Source organism: Perna viridis, chromosome 2, assembly GCF_037379345.1.
Source record: "Perna viridis isolate PV_CMFRI_1.1 ecotype Kerala chromosome 2, ASM3737934v1, whole genome shotgun sequence".
NCBI lineage: Eukaryota > Metazoa > Mollusca > Bivalvia > Mytilida > Mytilidae > Perna > Perna viridis.
This window is the reverse complement of record NC_142446.1, coordinates 30,919,269-30,939,278: the sequence shown is the minus strand read 5'-3', so window position 1 is coordinate 30,939,278 and position 20,010 is coordinate 30,919,269. Positions and strand designations below refer to the sequence as shown.

The following is a 20,010-nucleotide window of genomic DNA, read 5'->3' as shown; positions in this document are numbered from 1 at the left end:
ATTATTTTTTGATGAATGATATAATGAGGTTCCACGTAATTAGCACCCCAACAGAAGAAAAACCCTGAAAAATAAATAATTACTAGCCATTCATTAGACAATAAATCCTCAGGCTTACATAAATATGGTCCAACTTGTTGGTAGGGGTAATTTTGATAGGATAAAATTTTGCTTTAAAGATAAACTGTAAGACTAATTTTAAAATTTTAAGCATAAAATATGCAATAATGCAGCCTACAGAACTCTGTTTTTGTTGAATGTCATTCTCCTCTTGAAATTTTTTGTGAAAAGTTGGCCATTGTTGAACCAAATTAAAACAAGTATTTTCTATGCTTTGTTGTGTATATCAAACAGAAAGACATATACTTTAATGAGTGAAAGACTTGACTGTTGAAATCATAACCATCATGCTCATTTTCATGAACTTAACTGATATATCCTATCAAATGTTTTTTTTTGTCTGAATGTCTCCATTGCCTTTCAATATTACACATAATATGTCCTAGATTCATGAAAGAAGAATATTTTTATCTTTCTGGAATTAATAATTTCATTTAATTGAAGAATGATCTTGCTATCAAAGAAAATTTTGATATTTTTTATTGCTTAAAAGATATTTTTATAGTACATGTAATATTGTTTAAACAGAATATACCAGCATGGTCTTGTCTAAAGATAACTTTTAAGAGAAGTCTTGTTATATAATGTATTAATGGGACAAAGTTTGATAGAAACTAAGACCTGAATAACTTAAGATTTTGACTGTGATTAGTTCTTACTGGTTTTGCTATTCTTGGGTAACAAAATGAGTGTACATATCTGAATACCAGTACATAGAGAAAATGGTAATGATGACATTTAAGTTGTATAGAGCTCCCAATTTATAATCTCTTGAGCAGAAAATAAGATGTTATAAATAGCAGTTTTAATTCTCTTCTCATTTACATTATTAACCTCATCTTGCTGGGTTTGTAAATACCAAGTGGCAGTCAGTGCATAAATTCTGAGTAATTGATTGAAAGCCTGGGTGCATGATATTTACAGTATAACACACTTCCTGCTTGCCAACATTTTATACAACAATATATTTTCTTAACCATATTAGGCATGCCAGCTTAAGTTTGATATTAGAATGAACCAGACACCACCCAGACTTGTCTTCTATGCTATTGCAGATATACTGAGCTGTGTTTCCTTTATAGATTAGAACTTGCATTCTGTTCTACTGTAGGACAAATCTTACAGCTTTACTTTAATTGAAACATCAGTCTGAACCTATAATGTTTTAATTAACTTGGTTGTATATTAACTGACATTTTTTGTTATGTATGAAAATTGTGTAAGATCTTTATTAATCAGGATAATCATACCTCAAGTAAAGAATTTTTTTTTTTGGGTGGGTGGGGGGAGAGAGAGAAATCGTTTGTTTGTCTGTCCATCCATTATTTTATCTTATAAATAAAATTTATGGGAAGATTCAGTATCATATGTACAGTTGCAAAAATACATGTAATTGTCAAGTCCCTGCTAGGGGAGATTATCCAAATTGGGGCATTGACATATGTTTGTCTTGTAAGTGCTACTTATAACAGACAGGGTTTTACATGGAAACATCTGGTAAATGCAACTCCTGAACTGTTGAATGGATTTTCTTGAAATTTTATGTAAAAAGTTTTGCACAGAATGTTAATGTATGTAAAACCCTCCAAAAAGTTGTTTCTGTCCATCCATTTGTCTATCCGTCCCTCAACAGTTTCCAGATGACAACCAGTATGTGGTTGTGTGGGATGTGTGAAAGTTATATATATAAAGTTCTTTATATAACGCTTTTACCATTAGTAATTTCGAAAACTTTCTGTCTTTGATTTGTTTATTGTATACATCAATGTTTCTGATTTGTTTATTGTATACATCAATGATTTGTTTATTGTATACATCAATGATTTGTTTATTGTATACATCAATGTTTCTGATTTGTTTATTGTATACATCAGTGTTTCTGATTTGTTTATTGTATACATCAATGATTTGTTTATTGTATACATCAATGATTTGTTTATTGTATACATCAATGTTTCTGATTTGTTTATTGTATACATCAGTGTTTCTGATTTGTTTATTGTATACATCAATGATTTGTTTATTGTATACATCAGTGTTTCTGATTTGTTTATTGTATACATCAATGATTTGTTTATTGTATACATCAATGTTTCTGATTTGTTTATTGTATACATCAATGTTTCTGATTTGTTTATTGTATACATCAATGATTTGTTTATTGTATACATCAATGTTTCTGATTTACCTAAACATTGGATATAATTGAAAGTTAATGTTCATTTGTGTTAATTCAGTGATTTTATTTTTCAGAAATGAGCTCAATGACAATCAAAGATGATAAAGAAAAGAATGTCATTAAACCTGTCTCAAACCACATAGCCAGACTTCCTGGGGGTAAGTTCTTACACCATAAAACCTTAATTCTAGTTAGTAATACCCAGACTCTGAGTCTAAAGGAAAGTTCTCCATACACCTGCATGATATATTTTCTTACTACATAACCAGACTGTGCAATAGTAAGTTCTAAAGTAAAAAGTCACTGATAAGCTCTCACACCAGTTACTCAATTTCATTAACCACAATGATGGTACATGTAAGTTCTAGCACCACTGAGACAACTTGATGGGAAGTCCTCGCCTTGCATATCAAGACTACAATGATATGTTATCAGCAACCTGATGGGATGTTTTCACTTTGCATAGACAGAGTTTATGTTATCATTCTGCACAGCCTGACATCCTGATGGGATGTTATCATTCTGCATGATAAGATCTCAAACCAATATAACCAGACCACATAGATCTTAAACCACATCACCAGACAACTGAATGGTAAGTTCTCAAACCATATAACCAAACTACAGAGATCTCAAACCCATCACCAGACCATAGAATGGTAAGACCTCAAACCATATATCTAGACCTTTGAATGGAAATTTCATAAATCACACGGCTAAACTCCCCAATTTTACTTCACTCAAACCACATAGCCAGAATTCCTGATTAGTTCTTAACCAAATACCTATAATTCCTAATCACAAGTTCTCACACCATATCCAGATCATGAAAGTAAGTTCTCCAACAAATAATCCTAAACCTGGATGGAAGTATTAGTAAGCTGATAGAAAAATATGAGACTATGAGGCAAGGATATTCTTTCATTCTTCATGCAACATTGTGATGTGTGTAAATACATGGAAAATTCAGAAATCAGAGAATTATGAATTGGTGTACTAATATCTAAATCAATCCCAAAAGTGAGAAGTAGAGATAAACACCTCCAGGAAATGCAAGACTAGGAACTCACACTATCAGAAAAGATATTTTGTTGTTTAAAGCCTTGTTAGAGAACTAATATTCTTATGCTTAGATGTCTGAGATTTCTCTGTCTTGCACCTTGTAAGCCATATCAAATTCTTATTTCTTCATTTATTTGTTTTACCTGTCTGTCTGTTTTCCATATAATTCTGATATTAGTTATGAGATTTGAATGAACCCCTCAATGTTATTCAGTATAATATGTAAATGTTTAAATCTTTTCATACGCTCCGATGCACAGTGCTTTATTTTTTTCTTAATTGACCAAGACTGAAGTATAAAATGTAGTGTAACTTTTGTTTAACGTTAAAACAAAATTTGATATCAAGTGTCTTTTAATAATCATACCCACATACTAGTTTTCAGGACTGATTTGTGAAATAATATTGCCTTTAAATTCTCATTAAATCCTTATAAAATTTTCATAGGTTTTTGTTGTGTTACAGATCTTTGTATTCATTAATTGTCAGATAATGGAATCAGTCTGTTTTGTTAATCACTATGTGATGCAAGTAGAAAATCTGGTGCAGATCACATAAAGTAATCTAAAATTAAGTTACCATTTTATCCACTGCAGTTCCCATCAAGTCTTTGAAAAGAATATTTCGTGCAGGGAAGTAAATAACCATTTGAATATGTTCAATATTATGTTATAGTAAAATGATGTTGTTTCAATCTTACATAAAAGCTATGAATTTATTTATTTCAGTCACAAAGACTTACTCTGTCTTTAAACGTTTTATTTGTTACAAATTAAGTGAGCACTCCCAACCAGCATTTGAAAGACAAAAGCGATTCAATGATTGTTTTTTAATGCTATTTTTGCTTAGAGTGTTTTTTTTTGCAGTTATTCACATCTAATTTTCTTGAATTGCGCTGCGGTAATTTTGCTGTAGGACTACACTAAGAGGATTACATACAAAGTAGTTCCTAATTGACTGTCCAATATTAAGACACCAAACATTGATTTTTGTGAAGTTTCTTATGGATTGTCTCTATGCAATATGCAAATCTTTTTTATGTTTAATTTCAACACTTGTCAATTTAAGTCAGAGACAAGCAGCTGTTAATGTGAAAAATCTCTCTACTGTCCAAGTTAACTGACTTCAATCACTTGAATCACGCAATTTACCAATGCTGTATCAATTTTCACAAGTTTTTACTGATGTCACATTTAGAGAATTATTTTCTGTCATGCCTATGGGGACATAGGCAATTTTCTTCAGAATATGAAAATGTCATATTGATGAATAGTTAATTGATGTATGGTTCAATATAGGTTCCCTGTTTAAATTCCAGCCGCTATATCACTTGGATAGGAGAGATGTATACCATCGCTATATAACCTTCTTATATTCATCTTTACTTTCCCCTAAATACAATGAGCTACACAATGTTCATGTAAACACACTTACCCTTGGCTTTTGAGCATGTCAGAAAACACAGGAAGGCCATTTTTCAAAAGCTTTATTTTTTATAAAATGTCCTATTTACTCAAGCTTCTGACATTTGAATTAATTGTTCAGCAGGTGTGAAAATGTTATCTATATGAACCATTGTTAAAGAGACATCCAAATGCTCACAAATCAAAATTACATAACAAACAGACTGAAAAAGTTAATCCTTGACTTGCCATAAAGTAAAATTACACAGATGTTGAAGATGTTACTGTTAAACTCGTAATGTCCTTAGTCATGGTAATCTCTCTTTTTTGTTAATTACTTTGAACTCTACTTTTGATGTTATGGTAGTAATTAGTCCAATGTTTCATGAAGTAAATGTCATTTTTACAGAATTAATAACAATTGTGTGTATAAAGATTTCAAAGTAGATTTTTCGTACTTTTAGGTTCAGCCATCACAGAGAGTCATCTAATGTTAGAGGCTTTGGATGGATTCTTATTACTGTTAGATAGGAAAAGAAAGATTTTGTTTGTATCCAAAAATGTAGAAGACCATCTTGGATTTTCTCAGGTATTATGAACATTGTACCTGTTCCTATGTCATTTTTTTTAGCTAACCAGGCCATAGGCCATGTGAGCTATTTCCATCACTAGGAGTTCGTCGTCGTCGTTCATTGTCATCCATTGTCATCGTCGTTCATTGTCATCGTCTGTCATTGATGTTAACAATATTTCTAAACTCTTCTCCTCTGAACTACTGAACCAAACTTGGTATAAATGTTTCTTGGCTTATTCTGCATAGAACTGATGTGGGGATTTTTGATCCATCAAAAAACATGGCCACTGTTACTAAAGATAGAACATAGTGGTCAGACAGTAGTTTTTCCCATATATCTCAAAAACTGTTAGGTTTAGCTAATTTCTGACATGGTTTAAATGATGAGATCTATCTGTGGTCAAATTTTCATTTTAATCCATTAAGCAATGTTGGTGTTGTTGCCCATTTTCAACATTTTTTGCTATTTTAATTATATCTTACAAAAATCTTCTTCTCTGACACTATTTGACCAATTGAAACCAAACTTGGTACGAATGTTTCTATGGGGTATCTTGCATAGAAACAATGTGGGGATTTTTGATCTGTCGAAAAACATGGCTGCTGTTACTGGAAATAGAACATAGGTGTGCTTATATCTCTAAAACTGTTAGGTTTTGCCAAATTCTTTCAATAGCTGAAATGATCCTTATTATTTGGACTACAAAAGTCTTCAGGGATAAAAGTTGTCAGATGACTGCTTGTAAGGGTTATTGCCCTTGAAAAAGGGAAAAATGACTGTTTTTTTAACAATTTTCAGCCAGTATCTTGAAAACTATGATAGATAGAATGAAACTTTCAATTGCTGAAATGATCCTTATGATAAGTCCTACCAAAGTCTTCTTGGGTCAAAATTGTTGGACAACTTCTTAACTTTCAAAACTCAACCAGGTGAGCGATTCAGGCTCTTTGGAGCCTCTTGTTATAAAGCAAAATACATGAATAGTTTTTCCATTACAGGTAAGAGAATTGAATTTGAAAAGAATAGGTTATAAAAAAAGGGATCTTGCATTTGGTTCCAAAACTATTGAAATGATCAACATAGTCATTTTGTAGGAAATCATTTTTTCTCCTGGCAAAATGATTAGTTGAAGTGGTTAGATGAAACATTTTTAGAATTATTGACATTGATTGGGTGCACATGAAAAATAATGAGATATATGTCATTACTGTGTCTATTTGTAACCACAGATTGAAAAAAAACTGAAAAAAAATACTTGAAGAAGAGAAGTAAGTCTATCGTACCATAAAGGGAAACTACTATGTCCAAACAGAGACACAGGTCAATAATCATATGCAATTGCTCAATGATTAAGATTCATATCTTAATAGACTGAATTAGAGTTATACATGAATCAAACAAATTTGATCCAAGCAAGCAATACTATCAGACAAAGATAAAAAACATCAGTGATCTTTGCATATCTTGTTCTGGGCTATATTACATATTACAATCAGACATGACTTTTTTCCCATTTAAATCTGATTTTTCGGTTTATTTTTTAACTGCAGTGTTTTTAGTATTTAAGGTTTCCATGGGAAAACTTCAAATGTAAATTTACTTGCCCACACTTAAAGTCAACTTCCTTGTTGCTACAAGATTGAAGTCATCACTACAGAAGTTTTATGGTCATCATCATGAACTCTTGGATCGTTATGGTGTATCCATGTGCACCATGAAAACTGATTTATATAATGTGTCATAGTTTTCCTTTCCTCTTTCGTCTACCCCGGACTTGACTTTTTACGAGCAACTCAGTGGGTGTTTCTATAAAAGCAGAGGACGCTTACCCTACCGGTACACCTGGTCCATGCTCCCAGTTTTTAGTGGAGTCCGAGTTGCTCATTTGCTTTTGTTACTTTGTATGTATGATTTTAGTAACTTCACATTCTTTGTTGTGTATGTCTGTTTTCCATGTGTGGTCTTTGTCCCTGGATTACATTCTTTTGATTACTGCTATTACCTTGGTTCCGTTGATTATTCTTTCCATACCTAACAAATCTTTCAGAAGTTCAAATTTTCTACTGAACAAAGTGAAAGTGAACATAATGTATAATTTTCCCATACAAAAATTATACTTACCCTGGGTGACAGGAAAGTGGAATCCTAGAACACTGAACTGTATCTGTACTTCAAAATTTTTGTTGGCTTTGTCAAATCATCTCTGTACAATACTAGTTTTTTGGGATTTTTTTATTTAAAAAAAATTTTTTTTTGTTTCCTCACCATGTGAGAATTTGTAAAACTTGGATTGGAAAGAAGTAGAAAAGAAAGCAAGGGACAGACAGACTAGACGATAGATGATCTCAGCCTTATGTACAGACATGTACGAAGAGGACTAGAGAAAACTTGGTACAGAACCACTTACCAAACTATAAAAAATTATTACAAGAGAAATCTTCATACAATTACCTGCAAATACTGAAAAGGCTGATCAGGTTACTAATATGGAAGCAACTTTGTTAAGTTTTGATACTAATTTAATGAATTTATTTGATTTTAGGTACAAATGATTGGGAAACCTATTGAAAATTTCATTGAAGATAAGGACATTCCTGAGTTACGTAAACAGTTCAATTTAAAGTTTCTATCTCAAAGCCAGAGAGTTGATTCCATGGAAACTGATCGTAAGTTATTTATTAATATAAAACTTAAGGTCATATTTCAGTACTGTCATTATATGACCCCAAACAATGGTGTCATTGTCTTCCTTCTCCATAGATATTTCATGTCTGGACAGTAACTTGAGTATAAGTGCATAGATCTTTATGAAATATATCACAAGTGCCATACCATAAAAGGAAGCATGAGATTTATTTTTTGGGTGTCACTTGGACCATTGAGGAATTACAGATTAAATAGGGACCAGAAACATGCATTTTAATGATATCCGAACAATAACTTGAGTAAATGTGAATTGATCACTTTGAAACTACCACAATGTGTCGTGCCACACAAAGAAGGCTGGAATTGATTTTTGGGATTTACATTTAGACTGTTTAGGAAATTTGGGCAAATAGAAAAAGAAAAGCTTATTTTCTGATATTGGAATATTTATCTGACTGAAAGGTAATGGATCTCTTTTATGTTTTATCACATGGTGCCATACCACCAAAGGAAGTCGTAGATTGATTTTGAGGGTTGTGAAATGAACTGGTAAGGAATAAGGGGCAAAAAGGAGGCCAGCTATATCAAGCTTGAATTGTGCATCCCTACTTGCCTCAACTGTTCAGGGTTCAACATTTTTGGTTGTATCAAGCTGTGCCCTGAGAAGAATTTAATAGTTATTTGGTTTGTCAGGCATGCATAATATAGACTTCATTGATTGCATAGCTGCATATCCATTGACAAATAATTAACATACATAAAGTGTTGGTATATCCAGTGTAACAGTTTCTACCTCACAGTAAAAGGTGGGATATTACCAATACATCTAGCAAAAAAATGAACTACTCAATGCCTTATAAATTTCTTGAAGGGAGTATATGTAAAATATGTTTTACTGATAGATAATGTTCATAAGACCAATATACTACTAGTCCACCTAGTTAATGATTACTTACTCTTGCTGAAAACTGAAATCATTCTGTTAAGCAGCCATTGATTATTGAAAGCAAATAAAAAAGTATAGAATAATTCCTGCAAAAATTTTATTCTGATCCTGTGTAATAAAGGTATAGTTCAGTTTATCTTCAGTCTAACTGCATCCCATGACCTTGTAGTCACAGATTCATTTTACATCTATTCTATAGAGATAAAAAGTATTTAGTCTGTATGCCATTCCTTGGCTTAACAAGGTTTCAAGTGATATCTTTTAAACATTTTTGTTGGATTTAATATAGTGGTGTTCATCAGTGCATCAGCCTATAATCAATAAAGTGCTGGACAATATGATGTAAATACCATATATATGTTTTATCCTAATCAAATTATATACTATCAATGTCTTACCATTTTCTGGCTCTGTATTCCATGACCATCTCAGTCAGTGTTTGGGGTGGTGTAAAAGACATGATGATGGCCAAGTGTAGAAAGGCTTCCCAAATATGTCATCTTAATCTGTTACATACTGTAATGACCACTCCTTAGGCCAAGTAAACATATATGTCTGTTTATGGTTACATTGGATGAAAAAATATGGTAGGTAGGTAGATAAATCATTTTATTTCAATTTTTATTATTTTATATAGACACATATTTGATGATTTCTCTACTTCAATAGTGCTAAACTAAAAAAATGATAGTTAAATAATTGCATTTCATTTAGAAACAAAAATACCAAAAAAGTACTAGGGTAGGGAGAAAAATAGATGAGGTAGGGTAACCATAAACAGACAGTTTTTTTCTCCAGCTTTATTTTGTGCTATTGACTTCTTACCCTTAAAAATTAAGACTGACAGGTCAGGTTCTCAATAAATATGACACCAACAGCTTAGGTGTTCAACCTGTCCATCTGTCAGTCCATTTTGGATTTCTAAAGAGTTAAATGAGAATGGATGGCAATGTTTATCAAAATTGCCAGAAGCTTTATTACCATGATATAGATATACATCAGGTTTAAAATTAGGTGATACCAGAAATTTCATTCAGGAATATAATTTAACTTAATAATTATACATGTTAAAGCCTCATAAACAAACTCCTCCTAAACTCGCTCAATTGATTTTGATGAAATTTTTTTTATATGTAGATGTGCATTCGTGAAGATATTAATGTTAGGTTAATGCAAGGGAGACTATGCAACAAAAAGGTTTAAAATGACTCAGTTCACTCAAATCAGGGGAATATTTTCTTAATGAGCTTGTTCACAGTACAATGTATTATTAGTTTCAATAACTGTGGTCCTTAAGCACTCTCTAATTTGTAAAAGTTTGTAAAAGTAGTGTCAGACCCTTTCTAATTTTATATAATGAGTCCATAGATTCTGCTTAAGACAACAGTTCTTACTTATTGGTCCTCAACATTGTTTAGTCCATGTCATGGTAGTCAGACCCTCACTAATTTAGACCCCTATTAGGTGTATAAACTCCTTTTTATGACCATAAGCTATTCTTGATCTCTCTGTCACTTTAATGTTCAATAATGATAATGGAATCCACTTAAAATTTTAATTGTCTCCTACAGTCTCATGGGAAAATATGTTAAAAAATTGATGACTATTTTCATGTGTTACTAAAGCAGATGATGACTCCAGGGAGCATTATACTTTTGATAAGTTGTTTAATTTACAGAAAAAATCCTCCACAGCACCAGAATTTATAAAATACAATTACTTTTAGAAAAGATTCAAACATCAAATGTGAAATGTAATGCCATCAGTGTTGGCTTCAGGGTGTGATGAACGTTTCTAGAGGGAATTAGAGTGAGAAAATCAATATGATATTTGTTTCATCACTGGTGTTTTGTAGGGTAATTGAATTCTGCAGTTATACAGTATTATATGATTTAAAAGAGAACTAGCTGAATATAATGTGATGGATTTGAGTTATCTCTCTTTTAACCAATAAGATCAATAGCCACGTAGTGAGCCTTATCCTTTAATTAGGTTTGTTTTTGTAATGGTCTTTATCTCAAAGAGGATTAGAAACAAACAAAATTGAGCAAAAATGTATGGTTCTTAATTAAAAAATGTTGACCAACGGGCCTTTAAGTTGTCTTTAAAGACCAATGGACCTAAAATTTCTGTCTGTACAACTCATTTATTTCATCTATTTATTGCTATAATTCTTATCCATTGATAGGCAAAGATTTTAAGAATTGATAATAAAACAATGCCACCTCTATCACTATGTATACTTTATCTCTTAATTAAAACAGTAATGTATTAATCCTTTATTTATCATATTTATTTTGTACTTCCTGGATTTGTTTTTCTTCATTTTTTGCAACTTTGTCAAATTTCTCTCTTTTATATTATTTATTTTTTTCCTTAAGACAAAAATGGGACTGTCAAAAAAGGTAAATTGATAGCTTGCCTCTTGATATTATACCCATGCATGTTGGTGTTTATTTTAATGGGTGAATGTATTTGCTTATCTTGAACTCTATTCACACCAGATGCTTACACAAATAATGTTTAAACTCAATGTCTCTTTAGCTCAACCAACCACAAATCACAAAAAATTGTCTGTCCATCTGTCTGTCCACACAATGTTCAATGCTTTGAGGGATTTAAAATTTTCTTTATAATACTTCCTATGATGGAAGGAAGCTACATTTTTTTTATTCCCATCAAGTTTTTTCTTTTATCATTACATGTATTTACACTGAAAATTGCTGGAAAAGTATTTTGCTTGAGAACATCTCTCATTTATTCAGATGCATCATGTAAGGCTATTAGTGCCAGCTGCAATGGCATGCTTATAACATCCTAATGCTCTGGTACTATGACATATTGGTCATTCTCTTTTGGTAAAGCCTACAAACACCAATCAAACTATACCTCATATAGGCCTACATGTATACCTCTGGTTGCATTAGACCTTTAAGTGACCTAAATCTCTAATAGGTCCATATCTCTGTAAGGCCCAAATATCAGGTGGATACCCACCTTTGATGGGCCTAACCTTTGATAGGTAAATACCTGAACCTCAGGATGATGAGTCTATACCTCTAATAAATGTAAACCTCTGATGGACTCAAAGCTCTGGTGGGTATGAAGCATCTCTCACTAGCTCATACATTTGATAGGTTCATATATCTCTCATTGGCTCAAAACTCTCATAGATTTATTTATATCTTGTGATTGGTCAATATCTCTGATGGTTACATAGGTCTAAAGGTCCATTCCTTGAAATGTCCAAACTTTCTGATGAGGCCTTTCTACTTTTGATGGGTTCACATGTTTTATCTGGCTTTTACCCTGGGTTGGTAAATGGCCCTTTCCTCTGATTAGTTCAAACCCATGAAGGGTCTTTATAGCTCTTGATGGGTCTAATCTGTAAGCTTAAAAAAATAAAAAAAAAACAAAACAAAAACAACAATTATGTTGGTCTGTTATTATACCACTACTGGAAAAGTTGGGGTATATAGTGATCATTTATTTTTGCTGTGTTTGGAAGATCATGCTTAAATGTTACTTGTCATGAAAGTTTTGCTAACCCAATGATTTGATTTTATATTTGTTTTTTGTTGTTGTTGATTCATGTCCTTTAAAGGCCATTAATATGGAAGGGGCCATGTTTTTAATGGAGTTCTTAGGGTTTTCAATTAACTATCTGGGAATTTTAAAAGTAGAAAATACCACACACTAGTCACACTATTTTCTGAAGTCCTGATGAAGCCCAATCCCTACCATTTCCCTTTTTAGCTTGTCTGGCCCGAAAGGCCATATGAGCTAATGCCATCACTTGACGTCAGTCATAATCCTGGTCCATTGTTGTCATTAACAATTTTAAAACTCTTCTCCTCTTGAACTGCGGGATTCATTGAAACCAAACTTGGTTTGAATGTTCGTTAGGGTATTCTGCATATAGGTAAGCGGGGATTTTTGATGAGTTGAAAAACATGGCTGCTATTACTAAAAATAGAACATAGCAGTCAGACACAAGTTTTTGCTTATATATCCCAAATTGTTAGATTTAGCAAAATTCTGAAAATTTTAAAACTGTTCAGCATTATGGGATCTGTCAATGGTAATTTTTTATGTGAATGTCTGTTAAACCATACTTTTGGTGTTTCAGTGTTTTTTGTTATTTAGAATGTTATTCCTTTCAAAAACCTTCTCTGACACTACTAGACCAATTAGAACCAAACTTATTATGAATGTTCCTTTGGGTATTCTGCATTGAAAGCATGAGGGGATTTTTTATCCATAAAAAAAAAACATGGCTGCTGTTACTAAAAATTAAACATAGGGGTCAGATAGAAGTTTTTCACATATAAGATCTAAAAAAAACCATTAAATTTAGTAAACTTTTAACATAGGTTATAAGTATTCAGCATGAAAAGATCTATTCATAAAAATCTGTTATGGTTACGGTGTCCAGGATAATAGGATCTACCTGCAGTCAAATTTTCGTGCAAAATCTGTTGAGCCCTGTTGGAGTTGTTGCTCTCTTTTTTATGTTTTTTCACTCTTTGCTTATAAAGCCAGATGAGGGATTCAAGCTTTTTAGAACCTCTAGTTTAGAGGAGCAATCTTTGGAACTTGCGATAAACATTATGATAAGGGCCTTAGGCAATTTATGATTTATTAAAGAGACATTTGAGTTAAATACTACCATAACTGGGAACTCTCTGCATTATATTTGATGCAGATACTAAATATATTTGTTGTCTGGTTGGTCTATAAGGCTGTATTCTTTACCACTGGATGATAACTGATGCCCATGTCTGTTACACATGCTTATGATCAAGATACTATAGCTTACTGGGTAAGCAAATATGTAATATGACCCCCATAGTAATTTATCTCTCCAATTTCAGTGCTTATTTTCCAGCTGACTCTGTCATTTTAACATCTGATCTTTTTGCTTCATATATCCGGACCTCCGACTTTTTTTAAGTATTATGTATAAAGACCTCCAACACTTTGTTTATACATTAAGGCCCTACAAGTTGATGATATGTCTGCATGTATATTGTATCCTTTACTGTAAACATGATATTGTATGTTTCTATGTAAAGCAAGGGAGTAGTGTGGTAGATTGATGACCCTTCAGCACGCAACCCAAAAATATAGCATTATACCAAGTTTCATTTCCTACATGCTTTTGTTTTAAAGACAAATATAATATATCAAGAATCATATTAAATCCTACTGGAAAATGTATTTCAAAATCATGTGGTGTTATCAAGTTTATGCATTACCAAATTACAGTGTCACATGTAGATATTTTTATAGTATCCTTTTTCCATTAACAAAATATCATTTAACACAGAATTATTGCTTCTATTTATTTTATAACCTTCACTATAAAATTTCAGTATGTAGAAATTTGATAAGAGGATTGTAATTTGATTTTTCTTTAATTTCAGAAGTATACCACCAGCTTGATGAACATAGAATGTTTTATATTCGAATGTTGTGCCAATTCAAAAACAACAAAACAAAGTATAAAGGGCATACGGTAAGTAAAGGATGAACAAATATTTAGGGGTAACTGGTAGTAAATTAAGGATCAGATGTCCAGGATGATATATTATAATCAGAGTTGTTACTGAGAATTTAGTCTTGCATCCTGACTTGAGACAAAATCTCCTGGATTTTGTTACTTATTTGAAAAGTACTATGATGTCAAATCCCCAATATCTTGCAAATTATTGACTTAGCTCTGATTATTTAAGGAATGACTGTTATATTTTTTCGGTCTATGAAAAAATGACCTCATTCATATGGTGCACAATAAATAACTCGCATAGCAGGTTATTTTCAACTGTACACCATGGGCATCGAGGTTATTTTCAACTGTACACCTTGGGCATTGAGGTTATTTTCAACTGTACACCTTGGGCATTGAGGTTATTTTCAACAGTACACCTTGGGCATTGAGGTTGTTTTCAACGGTACACCTTGGGCATTGAGGTTATTTTCAACTGTACATCTTGGGCATTGAGGTTATTTTCAACTGTACACCTTGGGAATTGAGGTTATTTCAGAAAAGAAAAAGAAAACATGTATTAGTCATTCCTTATATTTTAATTTTAGTATTAAAATTTAAAGACTAAGTCATCAAAAAAAGGTTGATGACGTCATGGTCACATAACAAGATTTGGTCTATGAGATGATGGACAAAATTTTTTATCCAATTTATCCAGTCAGAAAGCATGTTAAATCTGAAATTAAATTATTTTTAATATGACTTTCAACTCAGATTCTAATTACACATCTTGGAAATCAATAAGACTTTGCTTGAATGTATTTTCTTCAAAAATAGATTTGTTATTTTGATAATAAACAAATTAGGAATTACAAAACAAACATTATAATAGACTTGATTCGCTCAGTTGTCATCTTCAGAAGTAAACAAACTATGATAAGGTCCTCAATTGACGTCATCATTTTTTAGCCTACAGATACAAGGCATTAAATCTTGTATTGTCCTGGTGTCCACTAAATTTATACACAATGTATTGCTCAAGTAGTCAGAGTAGAAAGAGATCATTACAAAATGAAATACTCTTCAAAATGTTGGAAATTGCTTTGTGCCACCATAAATGTTATTTTTACATGTTATAGATAAATATTAATGTTTGTTGGAGATACACAATGTATCCTTGACTGCAATGGGAAAAATTCAATTTGCAGTCCTTTAATGTCTTTTCAAATGTCAAAGAAATATAATAATTCCAGAATTCACTTGTCTTACATGTTTTGGAAGGGAATGGATTACATGTAGAATCTACTTAAGTGTATTAAAAAACAAACAGAAAATAAAACATTATCTAAGAAATGTAATGATTTAGTGTTTATTTAAAACAATACAACTTCAATGCTTCCTCAAAATAGCTTCTTAGAACTAACACAGGAATTGTTTAACTGGAAATGTGTACTTGTTTATGTAGGTGATCCACAGTGCATTTCGTTTGTATTCATACAGTTACATTGTATATAGCTTGAAGCAGACCATATTGTTCTTATTTTTATCATTCATTCAGTTAGTAAATATGTAATTAGGGAAGGAGTACATGTATTTAATTGAAGTTATGTACATGTATTAAACTGTGGTTAAAGTGTATGTCACTATTGTTGATTTGAGGTTATAATGGGTGTATTCATAGAATAACAATTAAATTAGGTAGAAAGGATCTTCTAATTACTATCATATAAGGAAAAAGTATCAAATACGTGAAAAATGAGGCAATACAAAAGCTGAATGATGACAAAGATGGATTTATAGTGTAAAACCTTTGCTAATGCATAAATGCAAATGACTAAAAATATCAAAATTCAAAATACAGAAAGGTCTTACAGACAGATTCGATTATATTATTTCAAAACACTTAATCATAGTGAAATTGGAGGACACAAGTTAAAGCTCCTCCCAAACTTAATATATTCAAAAATATATGAGATTCAAGATAAGTTTTAATCCAATATGCTCATTGAAGTATAGTAACCTTTGGAATTTAAAAGTACTTTGGTACTTTTGGTGCAATAAATAATGAAAACAAAAAAATACTGCACTTGTAGAAAGGACTAGGATGTATACATAATGAAGAGACAAGAAAAAATAACTTAGACTGAAGTCTTGAAAGTCACTAATCATAAAATATTCTATGCCACTGATTTCGACTTGCTTTCAACATCGAGGTGAATTCATTAATCTGCTAATAGACTGAACTCCAAATCAATCAGTGATTTTCTCATTTTCACCCATCTTGGCATACATATATGTGTGGCTTTGGTTCAGAATTTTAAAAAAATCACAAATTTTAGTGAGCTGAAACATATTCTTTTCCATTTCACATCTTTTGATTTAATGTACACTTGTTCATTACTAGCAAAATAAGTGTATTCCTTTTTTGAAAATATACTTGACATTTTAGAATGTTTTAAAAACTTGTGTTGGTTTTAAAAGCTCATTAGAGATTGTTTTCAATGTTTGATATGTACTGACTTTATTTTTGAACTTTGTTTTGTAACGCAACAGTTCATCAATAGGCTAAAATCAGCAAACATTAAGCGAATATGTGATATGCTCAATTTAAAATCAGGTGATTACGTAACCGTGATAACCTGAATGTTTCTCTATCAAAACAAATCAAAGTCTAGGTGTTTCTCATCTATATTACAAAATGTTCAATGCTAACCAGTCATTTTTAACCAATTCTTTTAATGTTAACTTCCCTCTCTAATACAAGTAAAAAACACATGTAGGACACATATACACATATGGAATTTAATAGGTACATTTTGATCTTGTATGAAACTAGAATTGAAGGTTCTACCATACCGATCAGCAGCATAAGGTGGTGTAGTAATATATAATCATGCAAATCATAAAAATGTACAGTAATGAAATTTGGAGTGCAAGAAGTCGCTAACAATATTAGTGACTTAAAAATGAAAGCTACTAATGATGCTATTATGTGGGTGCAAAATTTATTTAGAAAGATAACTGATATAATGAAAAATGTTGATTTTCTTCATAAGTACATGATGTTAGATAAATGTGTTCAGTTTATTAGGGTTCAGTCATGCATCATTTATTCCATTGTTTTTAGTTGGTTTATAAAATATAAACTTCCTGAAAACAGTTTTATACTTTATTGAACTTGTTGAAGAGCTGGGAGAATTTTTCAGTGTTAACTAGTTGAGAAACAGTGTTAAAAAAATCTTTGTTTTTAGATATAGCGCGTATTTAAGTTCATGTTTACCTGATATCATGTTTGCAGTGAACTGGTTTTGACAATTTTCATGGTAGACAACTGAAAAAGGGGAAAATAGAACCTATGAAAATAAATCTTATTTCATGAAACTAAGTGCATTTATTTTTTTTAGGAATGCAGAAAATGTAAACATACCAGAGAACAAGCTTGCAGTTTGTTGATGCCACCATTGTTTTTGCTTTCAGCTTGTTCAGTGGTCAGGGAGGTTAAAGATGAGAAAGACAAATAAAGCTAACAACTTTGCTACAACTGGACTTGTTTGTGTCTGTAAAGTCATGCAGACTAACTCTATACTGGAAATTAAAATGGATGGCAATATGTTCATGAGCAGACATGACCTTGGAATGACCTTCACCTTCTGTGACCCAAGGTAGGTGTATAGTAGGAAGTAGTAATTTCCAGCTTTATTCATTAAAGATTGAACTTGGATAATTGGATCCAAGTATTTCTGTAATTGGAAATGCCAATTAGCCATTTGAAGTTGAATTTTTATTTTTTCCACTAAAAATACTATCATGTACCTCAGCATAAAATACATGCATCAATAAGCAAAAGGATAAGATATGAAATCTCTGTGAATATTTGTCTTATTCTTAAACCAGAAATGTCTGTGATTTCTGATTTATAGTTAACTGAACTCCCTGTGTAAATATTTACATTGAATTATACATCTGTACATTTATAATTCTGTTTTGAAACTTGATTAAATCATTGACTTGTGAAAGTGCATCCTAAGTGAGGTATTAGTCTGATGTTTAATTCATAACGGACTGCCAATAGATATATGTGGTTTGTCTGTTGCACTCTGTGTTAAATTATACTTTTTATGTTTAAGGAAATCAGATTTTGCTTTTCAGTGAGAAAATTGTGTGCTATGAAAATTTTCAAAATAAGAAGATTTGCAAAATAAAATCTTAGAATAACCTTAAAGTTGTTGTTTTTTTTTTTTAAGTTAAGGTCGTGATAAGTTAATTGCTTAATTCTTATGCATCTTTCCAAAAGTGAAATGATGAGTGTGGGAATATTGTATCTTTTTTTTTCATTTTGATTTATTTTCGGTATATGAGAAAAAAAAATCTGTAATTCAAGGAGATAATTGTATCATATTAGAAGTTTTGAAGGGGTCAGTCTTTGGATTTTATAGTTCCTACCTGCAGCCGTCAGATAGAGATTGACAACAATAAATCTTCTAATACAGTTACATTCTGATGCAGTGTTAAATAATTCTGTAAAAAATAGTAAATAGAAATCTTTAATTAATAAAAATATGTAGATCAAGTGTGGCGTTGAAGCCCTCAATTTCAGATGTTATCCAATTATTATTGAAAGAGTAATCAAGTGAACCAAGGTTATAGCGGTAATCAAAAGAATGCAATCCAGGGACAAAGACCAGACATGAAAAACAGACATACACAATAAAGGACATAAAGTAACTAAAATCATACATACAAAGTAACAAAAGCAAATGAGCAACTCCGACTCCACAAAAAACTGGGAGCATGGACCAGGTGCACTGGTAGGGTAAGCGTCCTCTGCTTTTCTAGAAATACCTGCCAAGTTGCTCATAAAAAGTCAAATCCGGGGTAGATAAACGAGGAAAGGAAAACTATGACCCATTGAATAAATCAGTTTTCATGGTGCAGATGGATATACCATAACGATCCACGAGTTCATGATGACAACCATAAAATTTCTGTATTGATGACTTCAATCTTGTAGCAACATAACCCAGTTCCAGAAGCCTATTTGTTAGAGTTCTAGCGCGATACAAAAAGTCTGCGTAGTTTCGGCAAGCTCTGGCATAACGTATGAGTTGTGATATGAATACTCCATACACAGGTGCTGAAGGGATGTTGCCACAGATGAAAGGAAAGTTGACAATTCTGAATGAAAAGTCATCACGTTTGTTGTAAAGTTTGGTCAATAGTTTTCCTTTACCATTGATTTCTTAGTGTAGGTCAAGATATGAGGCTGATGTTAAAGTGTCTGTAGTATCCTTTATCTCAAGTTCTTTGGGGTAGATGTGATGTATCGAATCCCGAAATTAGCATTGTTTAAAGATAATATAAGTTAAGATAAATGTTTCATTCACATTATTTTTGATACTTGAAACCAACTGCAAAGTATGGGTAGATTAGCTTAATATTAATGTTAACTGTTGGTATTGAATATAAAAACCTTTAAAATTACAATAAACCAAGACTTAAATAACTTCAGTAAAAATATAATTGTTTTTTACCACTTTCTTCAAATTCTCTAGGGATAATGACATAGCCAACTTATCTTTTCATTATTTATA

The 20,010-nt window shown here is 31.7% G+C and overlaps 1 protein-coding gene across 2 annotated transcripts in view; it reads left to right on the top strand.

The window, feature by feature from the left end:
• Nucleotides 1-20,010, top strand: part of LOC148624613 (uncharacterized) — a 61,701-nt gene that overhangs the window by 20,923 nt on the left and 20,768 nt on the right. The window contains exons 4-9 of one of the 2 annotated variants that reach the window (XM_088567354.1): nucleotides 2,374-2,457; nucleotides 5,229-5,353; nucleotides 7,882-8,005; nucleotides 11,313-11,336; nucleotides 14,358-14,449; nucleotides 17,897-18,081. In XM_088567354.1, the coding sequence (XP_088423480.1) occupies nucleotides 2,374-2,457; nucleotides 5,229-5,353; nucleotides 7,882-8,005; nucleotides 11,313-11,336; nucleotides 14,358-14,449; nucleotides 17,897-18,081 (634 nt within the window). The remainder of the gene's footprint in view (nucleotides 1-2,373; nucleotides 2,458-5,228; nucleotides 5,354-7,881; nucleotides 8,006-11,312; nucleotides 11,337-14,357; nucleotides 14,450-17,896; nucleotides 18,082-20,010) is intronic. The other variant, XM_088567355.1, reaches the window with a different exon arrangement.